Here is a 20926-nt window from a genome sequence, read left to right on the forward strand (position 1 = left end):
TAGCCTAAAGTAAATTTGCACGTTGAGTCAGCAATGAAGAAGGCAAATGCAAGGCTGGCCTTCATTTTGAAAGGAATAGGATATAGGAGCAGGGATGTATGTGATGTTGTTTTATAACAAGCCCTCACTTGGAGTACTGTGAGCCGATTTGTGCTCCTCATTCAAGATATGCTAAAGTGTGAAAAGGTTCAAAGGAGGTCCATTGAGATTATTCTGGAAGTGATAGGGTTATCAAGTGAGGAGAGTTTGACAGTTCTTGGTCTATACTTGTTGGAACTTAAGAAAATGAGTTGGGGGGGGGGGGGGGGAAAGAGATCTCATTGAAACAGTTGGCATTGCTAGCATAGCTGTTAGCACAACACTCTTATAGAGCCAGCGACCAGGGTTAGAATCTGGCGCTCTCTGAAAGGAGTTTGTACGTTCTCAAGTCTGCGTGAGTTTCCAACTGCCCTTCAAAACGTACGGGGATTTGTAAGTTAATTTGGGTGTATTTGGGCACCATGGGCTTGAGCTCAAAGGGCACATTTCCATGCTGCATGTCTAAAATTGAAAAAAAACAATTTAAGAAACATTTCAAATGTTGAAAGGTGTGGAGAGTCCATGTAGAAAGGTCGTTAATGGTAAATCTGTGGACTTTCTTGCCACAGGACAGTTGTGGAGGTTGTATACAAGAGATGGATAAATTCGCCAGGGCACATCAGAGGTTATGGGGAGAAGGTTGGGCAGAGGGGCTGAGTGGGGAAAATGGCAGGCTCAATGGGCTGAATAGCCTATTCCTGCTCCTATGTCTTGTGGTCTAATGGACTCAGGTTTGAATCCAGTGCTGTCTGTTTGTATGTTCTCCCAGTGACATGCATGGGTTTCCTCCAGGTGATTCGGTTTCCTCCCACCCACCAAAAACAGATGGGGTTTGTAAGTTAGATTCATGGACTCCTGGGCAGAACAGCCTGTTACCATGCTGCATGTCTAAATTTAAATTTAAAAAGAGGTTAAAGGGTGAAGAAATAGTAACCTAACACATTCTGGTGTTCCTAACTGACCTTACTGGTGCTCTCTGTGCATGTGCACTTCACACCTTCTATTGGTGACCAGGTGGGTTTCCTCCCCATGCAGTAACACCCAATTCCTCCCACACCCCAGAAGAGTGGGCTGTGGGAGTTAATTGGTTACTGCCACCTCAGCAGTGAGAGTGAGGAGCAAAAATCTGGGGGGGCAGGGGAGGAATTGACAGGAATGCTGGGATAATAAAATGTGAATTATTGATGGCCAACAAACAATTGGTGGGCTGGACTGGGCTGTGTGACTCCATTACTCTCTGATCCTCCAAAACCGAGTTCCTGGATAATTTTGAAGACCTTTTAGCAGGTCATCCTTCTGGAAGAAATAACCCGATTGTGTTTTACTTCAGACTGTTTCTGCCCTGGCTGGTTTTTTTTTCCTCCAAACAATATTTTCAATTGCTTTAGCCAAGACAGATCGGAACTCCACAGTGATCCAGCTGCTGACATATCTGCAGGGTGTCAGGTTCAGTGGAGGAGTGAAGAATTGGGGGGGGGGGGGGGGGGGGTGAGTGAGGGGCTTGCAGGAGCGAGATGACAGATCAGTGGGGAGGATGGTGTAAATGGAGAGGGGCAGGAAATGACTGCTATGCCAAAACTCCCAAGGAAGCAAAGCCTCTTCCTTGAAACCCCAGACTATTCCAGTTGTAAAGTGGCATGAGGAGGTAACAGGCCCTTCAGCCTATAAAATCCCTACTGACCAAGAACCCACTCCATTCTCTCCCCATATTCCTTTCAAATGCTTCCCTAAATTCTACCCCACCCACAAGGACCAATTCATAGCGTCCAATTAACCCACCGACCAGTACAGGTCTTTGGGACATGGGAGGAAACTGGAATACCGAGGGAGCAGGGGAAATCCACGCAGTTACAAGGAAAAGCTGCAAAACCAAATGCACAGCTACAGAGGTAGAGATCAAATCTAGGTCTCCAGAACCGCGAGCCAGCATCTCAAATGACCTCAGCCATTCCACCTCCCATTATTTCCCTGGTGTCCCTCTTGCAGGCTTGTTAACTCGCCCCAGTTCTCCAAGTGTCTGGTGCGACTAAGGGATAACCGAAAGCAGGCAACGAACACACCAACATTGATCATACTCTGACAAAAGGCCCAGGACCCTTTATTTCTTGTGGATGCTGCATGACCTGCTGTTTATCTCCAGCATATTTGCGTACTGAGTTCAATTGTATCCTTCAACTAGATGTTATCATCAGCTTCTCCGCTTTCCAATAAACCCCTCCCTCCCCGTCACTCTCCTATCCACCGGTCTCCTTTCTTTCAGCTCCCCACCCTCTTCCCTTCCGTCCCCACTCAGTTGCCCCATTCCACTTATCACATCTCCGATTTTTTTCCTCTTCTGCCCTCCCGCCCATTTCCTCTTGCCTGTTGGGCCTTGCTCCCTCCTCTCCCAACACTTTTATTCCAGCACCTGCCTGCTTTTTTCTCATACTTTGACAAAGGGCTCAGGCCAGAAACATTGCTTCCTATAGATGCCTTGTGACCTGCTAAGTTTCTCCAGCAGGTTTCCATGTTACATGACAATCACAGCATCTGCAAACTTTCTTGTTTAACTTCAGTCTTATTGATATCTTTCCTGTAGGTAAGTGACACTATTTCAGACTTGGCTTCACCAACATCCTGTGCAATTTCACCATAACATCTCAACTCTTGTACTCCCTGGAGCTCGCAATGAAGCAAATTCCACCAGGGGGTGGGGGGTATTGGTCGAAGAAAAGGGCTGGTGGGTGGAACAGATGGCAAGTCAGGACAGAGTCGAAGAAGGGACTGCCCTCCATCTGACTAAACGGAGGACAGGCATCCAGGAATAAATGGTACCCTGGCATAACCCATGGCTCCCTCAGAGAGATAATTTGTGCTGTGTGTGATGCCCCTCAGGGTGCAGACAGCAATCGTGGCGACACGCAGAGGAAGGGAGTGGTGGGCAGAGGGTTGAAGAGCCAGGCCCAACCCAGTTAGGCCAGGGCTGCTCGCTCCCATTCTTCCTGCTGCAAACCTTTGTTTCGATCAAGGGAGGACTGGGCTCAGTGAATTTGCAGGTGCCCCAATAAACCAAAAGGTTTTGCTTAGCCTGACAGGTATGAGACCAGCAGGGGAAGGCAGGCTTCTCCTGTTCCATCAGGTGGAAGTGGGGGAGAGAGAGAGGGCTCCTCTTTCCCCATCAAGTGGGGATCAGTGTGGTGGGGGGGGGGGGGGGAAGAGGGTGGGAAGAAAGAGAAGGGCTCCTCGCCCTATTGTGTAGGTGAACAGCACAGGAGGGAAGCAGCCCTCAATGAGACTGCACTGCCCAGTGCTCAACGTGGCGTGTTTGGGGACCGCAGACCTTGCAGTAGGCACAGTATAAACACAAGCTCATTTCGATAGCATGCTGGCGGCGGGACCTAGGGATCTTGTGCCATTTTGGCACACCCAACACTGCCAAGCACACCCTCTGGGAAGGCCGTAACTGCTCGGATAGCCATGGAATCCACAACCCGTGATGGGACGTGGGGCTTGGGGGCCGCAGAATGCACCTCTATACTCGCACAGTAAATGGCTTATCTGCAGGTCCTATGGTGCATCAGCTGAACACCTCTCCCAGTTCGACCCTAAGATTTCAAAGGAGTGGGGAAATGGGAGGGCCGGGTTGCACTTCTCCCCAAAATACTTGTCATTGATCATTACTGACATGTGCTGGTCTTGACTTCTCGTCTCTGATGATTTCCCCACACCCCTTCAGTCCTACGATCTCCCATTTATCTCCAACTTGAATATATAGAATCAACTGGCCTACACCAGCCTTGGAGGAGGGGTGAATGTTGAGAACCCTGGAGTTTCATAAACCCCCTCAACCCAGAAGAAATTCCTGCAGCTCATGTTTGTAACAATTAATCCCCTTATCTTGTAACTCTGCCCCCTTGTTTTGAAACTCTGTGGGAAGTGGAAATATCCCAACATCTGTCCTGTCACTTCCCTTCCCCTTCAGCATCTTGCAATTCAGTAAGATCACCTCATCATTCTTCCAAATCCCAAAAGAATATAAGCCTAAGCTAGCCTCTCTGGATAGAGCAACCCTCTCATTCACCACCCTAGGAGTTAGCCTAACAAACCTTGCATCTGTAGGAATGAGTTTTTTTTTTTTAAAAACACAGCCTTCCAAACACAATTGCCTCCTTGGAAGCACCCCTCTCCTTTGTCTCCACTGTCAACTCCAGTGTCAGTTTTAAGATACAGATGCTGGGGTTGAATGCAATACACAAATATGGAGAAACACAGCACATAATGAAGCATCCATAGGGAGTGATGGATAACCAACATTTCGGCCCTGGAAGAGGAGGGGGGAAGGCAGGGAGAGCATAGGTCCACAGCCAAGTGGTGGGAGGGCACTTCTCAGCTTATTTCTCTTCTACTCACCCATCTGTATCCACCTGTGACCTCTTACCTGTTTCCCTGTGCTCCTCCTTCCCCCTTCCTCTGGATGCTGCATGACCTGCATTACGCCAGCACTTGTGTATTGAAATGAACTTTAATGCAAAGGTGACTGCATGAGAGGAGGGAAAGTGCTTGGCAAAAGGACCAATCAGGTTTTCATTTCTTCCACCACCGCTTTCCTCTCTCCAGTCATGCTTGCAAGGACCCCCCCCCCCCCAGAGAATGGGCATTAGTCGTACTGATCACAGGAGTATCAGCACTGCAAAGTGCTGGAGAAGTCGACACCCCCTCCCCTTCATGGATTGTGGGGCCTCTGAATGTACAAATCGGACCCTTCCTCTCTCAGCATCCTATATTGACATAAGATTAGGACAATGGGAAGGGAAAGAGGAAAGGGCAGTGGGAGGATAGGAGCATGTGGGATAGAGAGCAGCACAGAATTTGGAGGGGTCAGAGTTCACTTCTTGCTACTAAGACAATCAAAAAAAGAAGAAAATTAGAGAAATGGAGAGGAGAACTGAAAGGGGTGGAGGGGATGGGAGAGAAATAAATGAATGTCAGTACTAGAGAAGGGACACTAGATGGGGTTATGTGAACACAAGATGATTGATAATGGCATATCTATAAAAACCACCATGCCTGGAACTAGCCCAGGGAACAGAGGAGAAATGTTTGGAGGGTAGCCTTATGTCTCTTGGTAACAGTTACAAGGGCAGGCTATTAAGATTTCACATTCCCCTTAGCAACCATCCTCTGAGCCGGGGTCACTTTGGTGATCTCCTCCCTGCTCCCAAGTCCACCACCTCCCTTTAAATCAGGAGCAGGTAGAAGCCTCCTCAACCATCCTCCCAGATTAAGATTATGGCCAATCAGATTGCAACTCTGGTGACCTCTCATTCCCCTCATTTAAAGAACGTCTCCCTCCATCTTAAAAGACATACAGACTCTGCTTCCACTGCCCTTGAAGAAAGGGACCTCCAAAGATCCATGGAGGGAATCGCCCCCTCATCTTGTCTCATTGATGTTATTTTAAAGCTGTGACACCCCCCCCCCCCCACCATGCCCCCAGTTCTTTCACACAACCTCTCTGCATCTACCCTGCCAAGACACCTTTGCAGAGTCAATGGATGTACAATACGCCAGGGGCATGGGGCCAATGAGTCGTCAGTGTTTTCTGCACAAAGCCTCCTGATGAAAGATGTGCACACGAGCGGGATTCCTCCCTGCCCCAAATGCTCAAAACTAGATGATCTGCCTGTTTTTCCATGGTGGTCTCCCATTCTTCTCCAGCAAGGATAACCTTACTGGCTGTGCCCTCAACCTCCCTTCCCCCATCCCCTGTCCCCTGTCCCGTGACCATGGCTGTATATTTGAAAGTACCCCCCCCCCCCCCTTCAACACCTGCTAACTCTAAACCGTCCCACACCCAAATAAAATTCTCCAGTGGATACTCCTTGGACAAGAAGCCTCTCCTCACCCCATCCCCTCTCCCAAGTTTTATATCATCTGGAACACTCCTCAAAGCTCACTTGCATTCTCTAGGACTTAATTCCTTGTGGCCTCTCTGGTCCCTCTCCATTCCTCTCTGCCAATCCTCTCGCCACACACCCTTAACCTGGCCAAAGTGATAAATATTCCCCTTCCCCAACCCAGTTGCAATTTCTGCCACCCCACAGACTGCACTACAGAGTGGATGGAGATGAGGATTTTTTTTTACCATGGCCTCCCTCCCAGAGATCCAGGATAGTTGCTTCTCGTTTGGAAGTGCTTGCAGTGTTTCAGGAGGAAGCCTGGGTTTCCAACGAGGGAGCAGAAAATGCTCCCTCAGAACAGTCAAGCACCCAGAAATGCACACAGCCCTCAACCCCCACCACCCTCCTGGATGGAGCTAAGACAACAGGCTGATGAATAGAGCTTTATGGGATCCTCCCAGCAGATCAAGGGTAGCTGTGGCTTGACAATAGTGCCTCCTCTCTCAGGGCACATGGGGCATTTGTAGATTGGGGTCTGTCCAACAGCCATCATGCAGAAGGGGACCCAGGGTGGGCTCCTGCTGCTTCCCCCATGACTCAGCCAACTTTCACATTTGGCCCCAATTCAGAGGCAGAAGTGGGGAGAATGTCACAGGCCTTGCGGAGTGAGTCCCTGGCCAGGTACCGAACTTCAGGCTGAGCCAGCATCACATCAGCCTGGCAATGAACTACTTAACATAACAATTACAGCACGGAAACAGGCCATTAGGCCCTTCTAGTCCGCACTGAACCAAACACCCCTTTCTAGTCCCACCTCCCTGCACAATGCCCATAACCCTCCATCTTCTTCTCATCCATATACCTGTCCAACCTTTTCTTAAATAATACAATTGACTCCGCCGCCACTATTTCTCCCGGAAGATCATTCCACACAGCTACCACTCTCTGAGTAAAGAAGTTCCCCCTCATGTTACCTCTAAACCTCTGCCCCTTAATTCTTAACTCATGTCCTCTTGTTTTAAACCTTCCTCCTCTTAACGGAAATAGTCTATCCACATCCATTCTGTCTATCCCTTTCATAATCTTAAATACTTCTATCAAATCCCCTCTCAACCTTCTACGCTCCAAAGAATAAAGACCCAATCTGTCCAATCTCTCCCCATACTCCAGATGCTTAAACCCAGGCAACATTCTGGTAAACCTTCTCTGCACTCTCTCCACTCTGTTTATATCCTTCCTATAATTAGGCGACCAGAACTGCACACAGAACTCCAAATTAGGCCGCACCAACGTCTTATACAATCTCAACATCACCTCCCAACTCCTATATTCCATGCAATGATTGATAAAGGCCAGCATACTAAAAGCCTTCTTCACCACCCTATTCACGTGAGTTTCTACCTTCAGGGAACGATGTACCGTTACTCCTAAATCTTTCTGCTCTTCTGTATTCCTCAATGCTCTCCCATTTACCACGTATGTCCTATTCTGATTCTTCTTACCAAAATGAAGCACCTCACACTTATCAGCATTAAATTCCATCTGCCATTTTTCAGCCCACATTTCTAAGCAGCCCAAATCCCTCTGCAATCCTTGAAAACCTTCTTCATTATCCACTATTCCACCTATCTTAGTATCGTCTGCATATTTACTAATCCAATTTACCACCCCATCATCTAGATCATTAATGTATATAACGAACAACAATGGGCCCAATACAGATCCTTGAGGCACACCACTGGTCACCGGCCTCCAACCTGACAGACAATTATCCACTACCACTCTCTGGCCTCTCCCTTTCAGCCAATGTTCAATCCATTTGACTATCTTAAAATTTATACCTAAAGACTGCACCTTCCTAACTAACCTTCCATGTGGTACCTTATCGAAGGCCTTACTGAAGTCCATATAGACAACATCCACTGCGCTACCCTCATCCACATTCCTAGTCACCTCTTCAAAAAATTCAATCAGATTGGTCAAACATGGCCTTCCTCCCACAAATCCATGTTGAGTGCTCCTGATCAGACCCTGTCTATCCAGATGTTTATAAGTACTATCTCTAAGAATTTTCTCCATTAATTTACCTACCACAGACGTCAAACTTACAGGCCGATAGTTGCCAGGCTTCCTCCTTGAACCCTTTTTAAGTAACGGAACCACATGCGCAATGCGCCAATCCTCCAGCACTATCCCCATATCTAATGACATTTGGAAAATTACCGCCAGAGCCTCTGCTATTTCCTCCTTCACTTCTCTCAATGTCCTGGGGAAGATCCCGTCTGGTCCCGGAGACTTATCCACCTTTATATTCTTCAAAAGCCTTAAAACTACACCTTTTGTAATCTCTATATTCCCCATATTTACCCAATTTGCTTTTTTTAATCTCACATCTCCCAATATCCTTCTCCTTAGTGAATACCGAAGAAAATAAACTGTTCAATATCTCCCCCATTTCTCTAGGTTCCACACACAGTTTTCCACTCTGATTTTCTAAGGGACCAATTTTGTCTCTAGCTTTCCTCTTACCATTAACATATTTGTAGAACTCTTTTGGATGAGTTTTCACCCTGCTTGCCATAGTTTTCTCGTACCTTCTTTTAGCTTTCCTAATTCCTCTCTTAAGATTCCTCTTACATTCAATGTACCTTTCAAACATCTCCTTAACTCCAATGCTTCTTATATCTAATGTACGCCTCCCTTTTTCTTCGAACCAAGTTTCCAATATTCCTTGAAAACCACGGCTCTCTCAAACCTTTTGCCCCTCCTTTTAACCTAACAGGAACATAAAGCTTTTGCACTCTCAAAATCTGATCTTTAAAAGACTTCCATCTCTCTACTACATCCTGCCCATAAAACAAATTGTCCCAATGCACACCCTGCAAGTCCTTTCGCATCTCCTCAAATCTAGCTTTTCCCCAATCAAAAACCTCAATCCTTGGCCCTGATTTCTCTCTTTCCAAAATGACATTGAAGCTGATGGCATTATGATCACTGGACCCGAAGTGCTCGCCAACACTAACCTCCGTCACTTGACCCATCCCATTTGCCAACAGTAGATCTAACACTGCTCCTTCTCTGGTCGGCACCTCTACATATTGTTGTAAAAACTATCTTGCACACATTTCACAAACTCTAACCCATCTAGTCCTTTCACAGAATGTGTTTCCCAATCTATATGTGGAAAATTAAAATCTCCCATAATTACAACCCTGTGCTTATCACAAATATCCACTATCTCCCTACAGATTTGCTCCTCTAGGTCTCGGTCCCCTCCGGGTGGTCTATAATACACCCCTACAAGTGTAACCTCTCCTTTCCTACTCCTCAGTTCCACCCAAATAGCCTCCGTGGATGTGCCCTCTAATCTATCCTTCCTAGGCACCGCTGTAATATTTTCCCTGACAAACAATGCAACCCTACCTCCTCTTGCCCCTCCGACTCGATCACACCTAAAACAACGAAACCCAGGGATATTCAGTTGCCAATCACATCCCTCCTGCAACCATGTCTCACTAATCGCTACCACATCATACTTCCAAGTATCAATCCACACCTTCAGCTCATCCACCTTTTTTACAATACTCCCGGCATTAAAATATATGAATTTCAGAGATTTCCCAATTTTTAATCCCTGTTTTCCCAACCCTCTGACCTAGTCATTGTGGCCCAAACCTTACTGGCCCCAGAGGCCAATCATTACTGAGGTGGAGAGAGGTTGAGGACAGATTTCTCTTCCATGAAGGACATCCAGCAAACTTTGCTTCACTGAGTCCAATTTTCCAATTTAATTTTTAAATTTCAATTGCTTCTTTTTAAGTTCCCTCTCAGCTGCCGCAGAGTAATTCGATCCCTTATTTCTGCATCAACTGCACAGCATCCTGGCTGCAAACAGAGCCGCTACCACCCACTTCCTGACTGGGGACCAAGTCCAAGAAATGAAGCAAAGGACCATGAAGTCATGCTTAACACTTACAGAAGGCTTTCAGTTATCTAGCAGCCCTGTAATCACGCTAACACCATCCTCCTGTCAGTGGCAATAGAAGGGAGAAGGGGAAAGTATACCATTCACAATAGTCGCAACCTGACCTCCCCCTCCCAACTTTAAACCCACTCCCCACCACTTCCCATGTGCAGAACAGGTTTCCCAAAGTATCCCACCCTCTGCATGTTGACATATTTCCTCACTTTGGTCTGCTGATTATTTTATTTCATGAGGGCAGCAGCAATCTTCTTCACCAACCTCTCCCCCACCAAACAAAAACCAGGAGAAGGAATTCGCCACACCTTGCCCTCATTGGATTCCATCAACAGACTCAGAACCTTAATTACCTTCCAGAGAAGGAACACATCCCTTGCCTGTTTGAATGCTCATGTATTTATCACTGATTCACCATATTCCAAATTATAACCAATTCACATTCATTTTCTGTAAGGTATTATGACCAGTGAGTAATGATAATGAAGTCTGCCCACAGAAGAGGCAGCTACCCCCAAAGCCACCACAAAATCAACGGCGTGGAAATTGGAAGCTGAGGCAGTTGCCCAACCGCACTTCTCCCGACCGTGGCTTTCAGGTCTTTGATCCCTTCCCCACCCCACCGCCCGATGGGGAAAACGTCTCACCTCAAGGAGGAAACCTCCATCCCGCCTCAGTAAGCTTGGAGTGGATGACCACATAAATACAAGGGAATGGGGAAATGGGACAGGTAGGAAGAGAGTGCTCACTCAGTCCTGTTGCTACAGACTTTTGGTCAACCCCGTCTCCTGGCAGGGGGGCAGAGAGTGGGGATGTCTCCTGTCTCCAGAACCCTTTCCTGCAGCAGGCAATGGGTGACTGAATAAACTTCCCCAATATCCATTCCACCAATCAATTTCACCCCCTCCCCCCCCAATAATGAAAATTGCTTTGTTCTGTCTTTATGCTCTTTGATTACACCTTCTCCTCCACACCCAAGGAAATCACCCAGCCTGGATGGTTTCTCCTCAGAACTAGAACCCGAAGGGGCCAGCAATTTCCTTGAGATGCCCCTTAGAATTGCTGGCACCACAAGAGCTAGGATGATGCACTGAAGGGGCAGAGCTAGGGGATGCAGAGGTGGAGACGGCATGATTTGGTGTGGTGGAGGGGTGATCCTCATTCCCAACTTACAGCGCTTCCTGTCTTCCTCTCTCCCACCCTGCAAAGGGACCTTTGCCATTATCCAAGCAAAAATGGTGAGCCTGGTCAGCAGCAACAACCAGTCAAAGCCATTGCTGTTGAGGGCACGAGTGGGAAACCTGCGGTGGGGTGGGAAGGTGGGCGGAGAAAAGAACAAGTCCGTCACTTCCCAACCACCAAAGTGGATTGCTTTTTACTGAGGCCACTTAGCTAAAACTTACTTGGTTTGCACAACCCTTCAGGCTTCATCTTAAGACACTGTATGCAGCAAGAATCACGACTGACCCAGCTGTGCCATGAAACACAGAGGACAAACTGTGGCAGCCCCCAACCCCACCAACCTTTATTTGGGTGTGAACGGTACAGGAATGTCTCTTTCAGGAATGTGGGCAACGGCAATGCGATTTGGGAGGGATGAAGCCAGGACAAGGAACACTTGTGACTTGTGTATTTGTAAATGAAGTAGCGATTGGAAGCAACTTTATTTTTCTCTCTCCTTCTCTCCCTCCACACCCCCCCCCAACTGCCATCCACACCCTTTCCCACCATCAAGCGTGCTCTGCTGGTAAATGTACGTTGTGGGCAGTGGGATTTTTAGGGAGGGAGGGTGAAAGAAGATGAAGGGTAGGGAGAGGGAAGGAAGGAAAAAAAACGTCACCGTCTGTTTAACCACACCAGAGACCAACATTTTTAAAAAGTTAAAGATGAAGGCACAAAAAATTCTAATCTGCTATTGAAAAACCCTCTAAAAAGGCACTATTTAACTATAAAAATTGAACGGAGGGATGGAGAGCTACATAAAAATTATATATATGTTTACACTCTCTACATATACAAAACATTACTGTAAAACGGACAAAAACTTAAAAAATTTCACTTAAACAGTTCAAAATTCAACATTTCGATGCAAGCTTGGAGAAAAAGGAGGAAAGGAGGAGCAAGAGTTTTCTTGATACAAAACTTGTCAAGAGATCACTTCTGTAAAAAATGTTAGTTTGAACAATAGTATAAAAAAGGGGAAACACTTGGAAAAAGAGAAGTTAAAAAACCTTATTTGAAAAACACTTCCTCAGAATTTTAAATTAAAAAAGACTTTAAACGGAATATATCAAAGTTATCTATGCGTGCTTTCAGAAAATCTACTCGCACACTGCTAAAACTACAGATTTTTTTAAAAGAGTATACAGCTTTTTTTAAAAAAAGGAAAAATATTTTGCATCTCTTAAACACTTCAGCTTTAAAAAAAGGTTTTGTGAAAAAATGTTGGTGCTTACTTCTGCATTCATGTTGATCTTATAGAGAGGCCCACAACCAACTGGTTTTTAGGGAAAAAGTGTCCACAAAACTGCGAATATAAAAAAAGATTAAGAGTACAAAAATTCAACAGAAGCAATTTGAGGAAAAAGAAAACATTTTCACTTTCATTAAAACTCCCAGCCTGAAAAATCGCCAACAAATCTGCGATACCGGCCTGGGATATGGGGCCTAATTGGCTGCCTGCTGTGACATTGCTGCCAGCACCATATTGGATGCACTAGCAGTCCTGCCAGTAAAACAGGAGGCAGGTCAAGCTTCTGCCCGCAAGCAGCAGCCACACCTTGCCATGGCTTCAGAAGTCACAGTTTACGGATTATATAAACAAAATATTAACTAATCATGACATTAAATTTGTTTAGGAAAAATCCAACAAAATTTGCACCCAAAATGCTCTGGGCCTTCCTGTGATCAACATCTTCGTGGCAACAAAGTATGCCAACTCTTGCTTCCACATCCTCTCCCCTTAAAGTAGAGAACATCTTTGATTTTGCAGCAAATTGCCTCATGTATCTATTTTTATAATTTCAAGATGCAGAGGTAAAAACCAACAGGGGAATTTTTCAATCATTTTAACCCCTTCCATCTGCTCAATTTACAAAATTTATATTGTAAAACATTTTCATTAGCAATGTTTTCAAAGCAGGATACGTGGAGAAACAGCCTTGAAGGTCTTTTTCCAAAATGTATCTATTTAGGAAAAGTATCTGATGTCTTAAAACAGGTTTCCAATTGTTACATTTAACGATCTTTATTTTTGTATTAGTTTTGCAAAATGTTTGAAAAAAAGTGTCTTACCAAGTAAAAAATTAAGTTTAGAGTTACAAAATATGAAATTTTCCTTTTTTCAAAAGGCCAAATATACACAAAACACAATATGCTCCAATTCAAAAGATCTAAAACATTAAAAAAGTCTAAGCCTCTTCTCTCTGCTTTGAAAAGAGGAGAAAGATCCTTTCTCTTGAATCAGTTCTTTTTCTACTCCCTCATTAAATGTTTCATGCCAAGATGCACTTGTGGCAAATACAAAAAGTATGGAAACACCTTAATTTTCTGCTTTGTAATCGAACATATGCATAAAAAGGCATCTGAGCTATCATCAAAAATCCGATGTGCAAAGCATAGATTAGAATATAAACAGTTTATAAAAAATGTTTCCTATTATGAAAAATGAGGCTTTCTAAAAAGCTGTTGCCTGCAATATGCTGATTTCAAAAATAATCCCTTCAATCTTAAAAACACAAATCTTAAAGTGTTCCACTCTCCCACTCCTTAAAAAAAGGCAAACTATATATAGTATATTTTGGAAAATACAAAACAAAGGGAGCTTTCTATCCCATTTTATTTTTAAAAATGTGCTAATTTTATATTTTTATAAATTCTAACTCTTCCTTCCTAGGAACGTGGATATTAAAAAAATTATATTCCCATTTGTTACCATAAATATATATAAATGTATCAAGCAGGATGAAGTCCACACTTAATTAGGTTTATTGTATTTTAATGCTCAAATTGCAAGATTACATTTAGAATTTAAATATTTTTTCATAAAATTTGGTATTAAATTTAGCAACAACCAGCATCCAAGTAAAATGTTAAAAAAAGTAATCATTCAAAATTAAAATGTGTTTAAATATAGCTGTAATTTTCATGTTATGATTTTAGAATTTGATAATGAACTAACCAGTTTAGAAATAAACTATTTGAAATTATATTGGGTACTGGAATCCCAAATAGACTATTAAATAAATAATTTCCTTTGAGATGTTTAATAAAGAATTCCAGAATGAGATATTTTATTTAACACCAACTCAATGACTCTCAAAACCTCATGGTAGTTAGGATCTGGAATTACATTTTCAATAGATCATTCAACTGTGGTGGTGTACTAGATTCTCTATTAACTCAATGTTTTAAACAATTAGCCATTCTCAACCTTTCCCTGTGAACCAGTCAAGTTTTGGTTCGTGTTCTTCTCGCCTACTGAATGGATATACATTTGTTCAGTGGGGGAAAAAAAGCAAGGTTTTCACTCAAATGTGTTTCCTCCCCCCCCCCCCTTGCATTTCATGTTTTAACTAGTTAAACGATTGGTTAAAAAATTAAACTTAAGTAGAATTTAATTTGGGGAAGTTGGTAATTATCAGCACAATGTTATTATAACCTGATGTTAATTATCCTTTCATTATCTGATTAAAATTATCGAAGCAGAATTTCTTTTCCATTCATATCTTGGCTCACAAGTTAATATTTCCTAAATGATCTGCAAAGCTTTTAGGTTTAACAAGGTTTTAAAGTGAAGCAAAAATCACATTCACAGCTAAAGTTGTTAGCACCTGGATAATTGATAACAAAATAATTAAATTTAACTAAAATAATTAAATTTCAGAGATTTTATTACTGCTGCATTAAAAATCATATTTTATCCTTGTTAATAACAAGAGAGTATTTTTATCCAGAATTGTTGAGATTTCAACTACATATGGAAAAGAATTTATAACTGTCTAATAATCAGTACTGTATTACAAATTTAGCTAGAACTATCCTTTTAAGAACCAAGTAATATTACTGGTGAAACTTGACTAGATATTAATTAAAATTATAATTGCTCCAAATGTGAACTTTCAATAAGTGTTCTATAAAAGAAAATGCTGAAGCAATTTATAAATGCAAACACTGTATGGAGGGGCTCAGTAGGCTGAACTGCATCTGTGGGGATGGAGGAATTCCTTCCTTTCCTTCCTGCTCCCCCACCCCCTCAGATGCTGCTCCACTTGCCCAGTTCCTCAGTTTGTTTTGCACCAAATTCCAGTGATTGCAGTTTTACATCTCTAGAATATACAAATGCTTCACATTCACAGCAGTTAAATATCATCAATTTTTAAACTAGATTTTAAAAAAGCCTAACCAGGTTTTCTCTTCAAAACCAAAGTTTAATACTTAAATAAGTTTTAATAACTTACTATCAAAGCAGAATTTAAAACTATGTCACATTAAATATTTCTGAGCACGCAATTAAAACTTCAAGAAACAAGGACCGTCAAGATTTAAACTGTGCAAACAAAATAATTTAAAGGTTTTAGGATTTAGTTAAAATTTAGCCTGAATACAAAAGGGCAGACTGCTGAGTAATCAATTTATTCATTTTTTGGCAGTTTTATACATTTTGACAATCATCAACTGAAAATATATATTAATCTATTTATGGGTGCAGTGCTAATGACAAAACCATAATTAACCTTATATGTGCCTATTTTGTAACAAACCCACCATTCACATAGAAACAGTTTGGTTCCCAACTCCAGTACACATATATATTTGTTGAGGTTAGTGCAGGCTTAATGGTTTAAGAAGATTTAGCCGAGAAACTCCCCCTCCCGCCCCCCACCGAACAAATAAATGTCACATTACTTTTGCAATTTAGGCAAGCCTCCTAGAGTTTACTTCGATCTGTACTGATTTCAAGAAAGGAATCCCTCTCCCATTTTAGACAAGGCTTGGAAGCTGAAAGTTATGTAATATTTCTCAACAAATTAAATCCCGTGAATGGTAGAGATTTAAACAGGGCCTCTCCATTTCTCTGGATTTCTCTATGCTGAGGTTTAGTGAGGTTCCAAATGTTCCAGGTTTGTGCACATTTTGTGTGACAATCATACAAATTTATTCAGATTTACGTTGTTTCCGCTCCTGGGGGTCAGCAACAGAGGGGACAATTTATTCAAGTTCACATCAAGTCCTCCTTTTCCTGGTAGTTTAGCCAAGGCCTCACAAGCAGCTTGCTGATGTTCACATTTGTGCAGATTTATTTACATTTGTATGGTTTCTTCTCTATTCCTATGAAATTAGAGGCCACAACACCAAGGTGTTTGTACTGAAGATGCTCATTTACAGATTCCTTTTATATGGATTTCTGGTCATTAACAGCAAGGCTCTGGGACTAGAATATTAGTTAACCACATTTATATAACTTTATCTTCATTTATACAATCACACATCCATTCCTTGGTGCCAAGACAAGGCTACAGGATCAAACGTTACCCTTTTTCATGATTATACATGTTTATTAATTACTCTTGATTCCAAGGAATTAAATGTTACTGAACCATTTGTATAGAATCCAATTTATTTTGAGGCCCCAGGCCTAGAATTTTAAATTTATCCATATTTAAGTAATTTATCCATATTTGTATGTACTGATCTTTATTCGTGGAAGTTTAGATGAGATCCTAAGTCTATTTAGCCAAATGACAAGCCCACACCACCAAAATGTTCTTATCCAGGATTATCCACATGCACTTAGATTAGGCCTTAGCACCAGTATATGTTATTTATCCACATTTTATATCAATTCCTAACTTTTTAGATGAGGCCCTAGCACCAAATAAATGTTACTCTTATCCAGGATTATTAACATTTACAAGAATTTATCAACATTTGCTATCGATTCTACTCTATTTCTGGGTAATTAGACCAAGGCCACAATGCCCCAAGAATGCATTCTTATCCAGGATTATCCACTTTTAGACAGATCTATCCATATTTAAAGACCTAACAAAAGGTTTTGTTGTCCTCATTTATATAGAATTTGTGCACATTTATATGGGCATTTAGGCCACAATCTAACAAGGCCCACATTTCAACAGATTTACCAACCTTAAAATAGGCATTTAGACAAAGACCTAGCAATAGAACGTTTAGTGCCAAAATTTATAGATTTATCCACCTTCGATATTGATTCCACACTATTTCTGGGCAATTAGATGAAGGCCATAGAACCCCCAAAATGTGTTCTTAGCCAGAATAACCTACATTTAGACAAATTTGTTTATATTGAAATCCCTAATGAAAGGGTTAGCATTTATATAGAATTTGTCCATATTTTATATTTTAGATGTCCATACTTCAATAGATTTATCAACATTTAGAGAAGTCCTAGCAAGTGTTTAGCTGTCCACATTTATATAGATTTATCCACATTTCTACAGCTCCCTATCCCTGGATTCCCAACCCTTACACCCAACCCCCCACCCTCCACCCACCAGCCTTTGCCCAAACACCTCCCAAACCCCCCCTCCCCACACCCAAAAAAACCCCAGCCTTCCTGTTTTCTGTCGTTAAAACTGTTGGTACTCACCGAGGAGAGGACAAAACCCCCGAGAGACAGAGAAGGAGGGGAAGGGTGATGGATGGAGGGAGGGAGGGTGGAGGAGGATGGGGGGGGGAAGATGGGAGAGGTGAGGCGGCTTGAGACGGTGCTGGTTGGGGAGGAGAATGGAGGGCAGCTGTCGTTATTAATGATTTGAAACGTGTATATCACTGAAGGGGAGGCGAAGGAGGAAGAAGGAAGCACAGACTCCTCCAAAGCCTCCCCCCCCAACACAGAGGGAAAGACAGAGAGAGGAGGGAAGGGGAAAAAAAGAGATCGGATCCCCCAAACTCCAAGGTTTTTTTTACCCCTCCCCCCTCTGTCCTCAAATTTTAAAAACAACGGCGACGATTAAAAACAAAAACAACGAAAAAAATAACCCAAAAAAAATCGTACTCCAGGTGCGGGAGAGATGGGGAAAGTAGAAAAGAGAAAGAAAGAGAGAGGGAGAGAGCGGAGGGAAAAGTTCCCCACAACAACCAACAAAATGGCGGCCGCTGACAGTGGTAGAAAGACCGAGACGCGCGGCAGAAAGGAGGGGGGGGGGCGGGGAAGCCTTGACACCAGGGCGCTCGGTTGCTAATTGGCTGGGTCCCGGAAAAAAACAGGTCCCATTGGTCGAGGGCGTCGACGGTGGCGAGGAAGAGTAGGCGGGGCTATCGCTCGTTGGCTGGATGGCTGAGTTTCGGGATGCGCCTCGTCCCCCTTGGTCGGAGGCGACGTCCATCAGGGGGAAGAGGCGGGGAAAGATTGCAACGACTCCGCGGTCCTCGCTTGCTGATTGGCTGGATCTTCTGCTCGCCCATTGGTCAAAAACGACGACCATCAGTGGGATGGGCGGGTAAGACCTCAGGCTTCCACTGACAACTCCTTTTTTTAAACCCGCCGTCCTCTCCGCTCTGCCAATCGTTTTGCAGCCCCTCCCCGCACCACCATTGCCTGCCGTCGATTGGTCGGGTGTGAGTGACTAGACGGGGTGGTTCCAAATGGACCTGTCTCCGATAGACAGACGCTTCGCACGTGGTGTTTAAAAATCTTTTGTCGATTCAAATCAAATCTCCTCGACGTAATCAAAATATATAAAATGATTAACAGTCAAAGCTTTTAAAACCGAGTCTTGTAGAGGGATGAAACGGCGAGTTGTAATTGGGCAACGCGAACGGGTCAGTGCGTGATGACGGAAGACGCCTGGTCAAATCGCTCCATTCCCGCCTTGAGTTGAAGGCATCTGGCGAGGAGGAAAAAAAACGTAGTGCAACGCATTCCCGATTGGCCGTGGGATCTGCTCGTCAAGCATAAGATAGCTAGGCCTGCCCCTTTGAAAGGTGGTCTTTGAAACTACTTTCCACACTATACGTTGCTGCCATTTCAAAAGCAAAATTTATTGTCATGAACAAGTTAGAATTTGCAGTAGCATCATAGACCAAATGTTTATATAAACCACCTTACAAAAATAAATTAGAAGTAGTGCATGAAAAGTCAAAGTAAGGCAGTGCCTTTTGTTCATTGATCATTCAGGGACCTGATGGCGGAGAAGCTGCCCTTGTGCCACTGAGTGCTCGTCTTCAGGCTCCTGTACCTTTTCCCTGATGGTAGCAGAGTGAAGAGGGCATGGCCTGGGTGGTGGAGGTCCTCAAGGATAGAGGCTGCTCTTGTAGAGGTCCTCGAATAATTTTAAGCAACTACTATATGGACTGTTGCAATATTACTCATCAATGAAATCGTTTACCTCTTGTGAGAAGCAGAGGTGCCTTCACAGATTTCACTGAGACAAAAATTGAGAACAAAGAACATTTATTATAATTTTACAACAATGGAAAGTTGGGTGCTTCCACTTGCCCTGGGAATACACACTGATACTGGGGCTTACTCAACTTTTTATACATTTCATTTCAGTACAGAGGCTGCCTCCTGGATTGGTTTAGCATTAGGTAATTCTGTCTACTGTATTCTAACTTCTTATCAGTTTATGTGTCTTCCTGCAAACTTGTTTACCAGGAAATATCATGTCTTTGTTCTTTACTCATTAATCAACCCCCAAGACTTGCTAAATCTATTTGCTATCCTGTTTTGAAGACCCCTATTTTATTATACTTGTTTAAACCTTCCTCACATTCCATGATCTCTTCACCCTGATTTAACCCATTATACTTCATTCTTAATTAGCACTTACTTGACTCGTCACATTCCAGGATTTAACCCAACATACTTCATTCTTAATTAGCACTTACTTGACTCCTCTCATTCCAGTATCCCTTCACCCTGATTATTTTTAAATGTTTACCTCAGTTAAAAAAAACATGGTGGAACCGAAAAGTGTTGGAATCTAGGGGTTTAAACATTATGAAAGAAATGATTAATTAATAAGTTTATATGTACTGCATGGTTCAGGGAAAAAGAGGAATGTGATTAAGTGGCAATCACAGCATGGAGCAAAGTTGGCTGAGCAAAATTGTCTGCTCCCAAATACAGGGAGAGGAAATGCATAAAACGATTTAGGAGGAATGCTCAAACTGAAGGAGGTGGTGAGTAGCACAGGAGACACAGGCCAGACCAGAACAAAGAATGGCCTGCAAGAAACAAAGGGAATGGAAAGCCAGTCTAGGAGGAAGATTAAGGCATGAGGAGGGACAGAATGGTGATTAGAAATATCTGGGGATGAATTAATTTCTGATCAAATCAACAGGATAGTCTGGCCTGGAGGATTAAGATGGGGGTGCTACACCCCAGATATCTACAAAACAGGAGATAACTTGTGATAACCCTTATGCAAAAAGATCTAGCAAAGGAAGCCAACTTTTGTTCTGTATGATAAGGTTGATTTATATAAACTGAGCCAACTGGACAATAGGGGTCAGTCTTGGGGAATAGCTCACAGTGCAGGTGACCTATGAACTAACGACTGACCCAGAGCTCTGTTAAGTTTTATTCTTGTGCTGTGTAATAAACTGACTGTTGAACTGAATACCTTCTCCTATCACTTCATTCAAAGAACACGCTGGACTCAGACCACACATAGACTAAATTAAGAGTAAGGTAAAGCCAGAGTCCGACAATTTGGTGACCCCGACGTGATGAAGATGGAGAAGTGACGGAAGAAAAAGATACGAAACACCGGTCGATTGTGGTGTGGTGATAACAACAAGTGACCATTCAACAAAGGGAGGTAAGCAGACGCCTGTTTAAACGAAGTTCTGCTATTGGCAACGATAAAATTGTGTGTTGTCACTACTCTGCAAAAGCCCCAGTTAAAGCCAAAGAATAAAAGAAACGGGGGTTAGAGTCCCCCGTAAGGAGCGGGGGTTAGAGTCCCCTGCACAGAAAAGGGGGTTAGAGGCCCCTAGTAGA

The 20926-nt window shown here is 43.2% G+C and overlaps 1 protein-coding gene across 5 annotated transcripts in view; it reads right to left on the reverse strand.

Annotated features, from left to right (window-relative positions):
- hnrnpc (heterogeneous nuclear ribonucleoprotein C) overlaps nt 1–17656 on the reverse strand; it is a 36386-nt gene extending 18730 nt beyond the window's left edge. Inside the window, exons 1-2 of one of the 5 annotated variants that reach the window (XM_069912701.1) lie at nt 17567–17656; nt 12393–12463 (exon numbers count right to left, since the gene is read on the reverse strand). In XM_069912701.1, the coding sequence (XP_069768802.1) occupies nt 12393–12404 (12 nt within the window). In that variant the 5' untranslated portion in view covers nt 12405–12463; nt 17567–17656. Of the gene's footprint in view, nt 1–4495; nt 4558–11339; nt 11450–12392; nt 12464–17566 lie in introns of those variants that run through there. The other 4 variants (XM_069912702.1, XM_069912704.1, XM_069912699.1 and 1 more) reach the window with 4 other exon arrangements.
- Nucleotides 17657–20926: the final 3270 nt, after the last annotated feature.

This window comes from Narcine bancroftii, unplaced genomic scaffold, assembly GCF_036971445.1.
Source record: "Narcine bancroftii isolate sNarBan1 unplaced genomic scaffold, sNarBan1.hap1 Scaffold_180, whole genome shotgun sequence".
Lineage (NCBI taxonomy): Eukaryota > Metazoa > Chordata > Chondrichthyes > Torpediniformes > Narcinidae > Narcine > Narcine bancroftii.